Here is a 3,517-nt window from a genome sequence, read left to right as displayed (position 1 = left end):
AAACCTCTTTTAAAAATTCCTACAGTAAGATTCCTTCCAATGATACAAATTTTGAAAATATTTACGTACAAGTTTTGTATGGACAGATGCCATAATTATATGAAGACTTGTATAGGTGAATCAATAACACAATATGGTTTCTTTGGTCATAGGAAAAAAAGTGTAAGCCAAATAAAAAAAAAATTGCGCAAAAATTCTTCAAAATTGCTGCAATTGTGACAACTGGCCAAAGGGATTTCATGTCGAAACGCGTTTGACACACGTATATGCCCAACTATCGTGAACATTTCTATTTATAACTCGGGACTCCGGCAGCCAAATTCAACCAAACTTCGAGACAATGCACAGAAGTGTCAGCCAAGCAAAACGAGTTTATTTTATATTCATAACTTATTTTTATTTGGTCCTTTAAAAAAACGAGTTTGTAATTGTTTACATTGCGTGTTCTTTTTTTTTGTATATTCAAGGTCAAACATAACAACGCGTTTTTTCAGAAGGTCAAAAAGCGACGTTCAACAAGATAGCACGACAACGCTGATTTTGAGTTTTTCTTTTTGTAACTGTTGATTTGGATTTTGTTTTTAGCATTTTTTGGAGTCGGTTTTTATCTGAGCGATATCCTAATATTCGATTACTTTCAAGTCAAAAAAATATAAGCAACCCTATCAAAATGTCTTGAGTCAACGCACGATTTCTCGCGAATCGCAAAACAAACAATCCATTTTTAATAAGAACGTTCAGAATCACTCGGCAGCACGAGTTTTTGACGGGGATCAACAGCTTTACGATTATGAGAAATGGTCCAGGGGGTCCACCACGGACCCAAGCAATTCAATCATAAAAGTCGCTCATAAATGGTTGAGCAGCAAGCCCATCGTCGATCGTCATCCAACCAGCAGCGTCTTTAAGCTGCTGATGATGGGTGGTAAATTGAGTGCATCGCTGCAAAAGCTTGGTGATGACTTGGTGGAATTCCAACCAGGAACTTGTTTCTACATTGTAGTTACAAAATGAGCCAAGTGTTTGCGAATCAGGTGAGATAAACAACTTGGGTCAGGCTTGAGGGATTAACTTGGATTTGGACCGTGAGAAATGATTCAGATTAAAATTTCATTGTTTTTAATGTCTGATTCAAAACATTTAAATTATCTATCACAAATTTCACATTCTGTACAACACCATCAGTCTAATTCTAATCAAACAAGGCGTCCCTCCTATCTGGAGCTATTTCATCACAGTTTTCAGTGTTGTTCGCGTCTCGACACCTCTAATGGTCAGCTAAAAGTCTAATATGTCCAGCACCTTCTCCACAGTCTCCGACCTGAAGTCGGCCACGCGGCCACCGATTCATACAGATTCACAGATTTCCATCTCCAGCAACTTTTTTTCTCTCGTTCCCTCTGTCCAAGACAGTGTGTATTTTGTTAATGACTTAATTAGCTGAGCCTAATCTGCTTTTAGACAAATTATAAGCGGCCATAAAGACGGGGATCGTCAGGGATTATCTCCACAAGCAGGAGCCCCCTTCGTCCACTCCTCCAAACCTTTCGAGGAAAGCCGTTTAACGACCTAAACTTAAGAGCTTTCTTTTTGTACCACAAGTCGAAATTAGGCACGCTCACACAGTGCGCGGGGACTTGGTTTGGTCATCCAGCGTTGAAGAGGACAGTTCGTTGCTGTCGTGCTATCTTGTCGCACGTGCATTTTGGGCCAAATTGAGTTGAGGACGCCAATTTTGCAGCTTTCAATGCCTTATTTTTTTACCTTCACCGAACCCCAAAAATTGGATTTCAATCCTGATGATATTCAAATGGGACAACTAGCCAAAGGGATTTCAGGTCAGAACGCGTTTGACACACGTGCATGCCCGACATCTGCAAACATTTGTAATCAAACTACTCTGGCAACCAAATTCCACAAAACTTTGGGGCAATGCATAGAATGGGCAACCAAACAAAAAGTGTTTGTTATTGTTTACATTGCGTGCTCTAAATTTTGCTTATTCTAGGTCGAACATTAAGAAGCGCTTTTCTCGGAACGTCAAAAAGCGACCTGCGATAAGATAGCACGATCACGTCGATTTGAGAGAGAGGGTCCATCTAAAAATAATAAAATTTATTTGAAGCTGAAACAATATGCGTTGTTTGTGGATATTCCATGATTGTTTTTGCAATGAAATTTAATTGATTCGCATTTAAATTGCATTTTCTTTGTGAATTGATCTTCTTTAAACACACTCTTTATTCCAAGCATCAAGCAATCTACTCGCTTCGGACGCACTTGACCGAGGAGGCCCAATCGCAAACCATGCGCTTCTCGTCGTAGGCCGTTCCGGCCGGACAGCTGAACACCTGCGAGCGGCCCTGGGAGCTGCACAGGATGTACTGGGTGCAGCTGCTCGGGTGGCGCAGCTTGGCTCCCTCGCGTTGACCTTGGCAGCGGGCCAGGGCCGGATCTTCGTTGGTGACCGGCGGTGGAAGCGGGCTGGGGTTCACCGGCGGAACGATCGGGATCGGTCCCGGGAAGATCGGTGCCGGGTTGACGGAAGCTCCGCACGAAGCGACGTCGTTGCGTTCGCAGAATTTGCGGTTGGTGTCGAACAGGGTTCCGGCCGGGCACTGGAACTCGATCACGCCGTTCGGCGAGCACTGGTAGAAGCTGCTGCAGTCCGAGGGTTTTGCGAGCAGCGTGGCCACCGGACGGTTGATGCAGGCCGTGTTGGTGTGCAGGATCTTCGAGGGCATCGCGTCGATCGGGGTGTACTCGAGGTCTACGGGGAGCTTGCCGGGCTTGCAGCGGACCGAGTCCGTCGGGTCGCAGGCCTGCAGGACCGGGTTGAACCGGGTGTACTCGGGGCAGGTGAACTTGACGGCACGACCTGGGCGACACATGAAGAACTGGGCGCAGTTCTCCGGGTTGGGAAGGAGGGCTCCGTTGCGGTAGTTGCGGCAGATCTAAGCAGTTAAAACTCTAAATAATCCGGAATCGCTGAATCAAGTCGGCAAGAACTTACCAGGGAGTTGCCGTGGACGGCGGCGACAGCCGCGAATAGAACGATAAACGACTTCATGGTGAACTGAACTTCAATTCATCTAAGTGGGACCCAAACTCTGGTGAAGCATTTTATAGGAATCGCTTATCAGTTGGGGAATTTTTACGCTTGGGGCTTGTTCTGGTGAACAGGTGATAGCGATCAAATTAGAGTAATTTAGACTGGTTGAACTGCTGCAAAGTGACAGTGGACAACTGTTGTGGGTCCGCTTTTGTGACGAGTTGTTTTGGAACAAGTTATTTATCAATCATGACGAGAGAACAAAAAATCATAAACGTAAAAGTGACTTATATGCAAAAGATAGATGTATATAGTTTTGTTTTTTTTCTTAGTTCAAACTATTGCAAATAGGACAGAAATGATTTTAGATCTAATAGACTGTAGAAAACGGGAATTGAATCATTATTAAAAAAGCAGCATCAGTTGTGATGTTGCTGATTGCCAAATTGAAACTTAAATTTCAAA

At 43.9% G+C, this 3,517-nt stretch overlaps 1 protein-coding gene across 1 annotated transcript; it reads right to left on the bottom strand.

The window, feature by feature from the left end:
* Nucleotides 1–2,140: 2,140 nt before the first annotated feature.
* On the bottom strand, nt 2,141–3,124 carry LOC6034690 (probable endochitinase). The gene is made up of 2 exons (XM_001844922.2): nt 3,014–3,124; nt 2,141–2,954 (listed from the first exon to the last, which is right to left on the bottom strand). The coding sequence occupies exons 1-2, from the start codon at nt 3,068–3,070 to the stop codon at nt 2,262–2,264; spliced, it is 750 nt and encodes a 249-aa protein (XP_001844974.2). The 5' UTR covers nt 3,071–3,124; the 3' UTR covers nt 2,141–2,261.
* Nucleotides 3,125–3,517: the final 393 nt, after the last annotated feature.

This window comes from Culex quinquefasciatus, chromosome 2, assembly GCF_015732765.1.
Source record: "Culex quinquefasciatus strain JHB chromosome 2, VPISU_Cqui_1.0_pri_paternal, whole genome shotgun sequence".
Classification (NCBI taxonomy): domain Eukaryota; kingdom Metazoa; phylum Arthropoda; class Insecta; order Diptera; family Culicidae; genus Culex; species Culex quinquefasciatus.
Note: the sequence above shows the minus strand (reverse complement) of the source record. Positions and strands in the feature narration are given on the sequence as shown.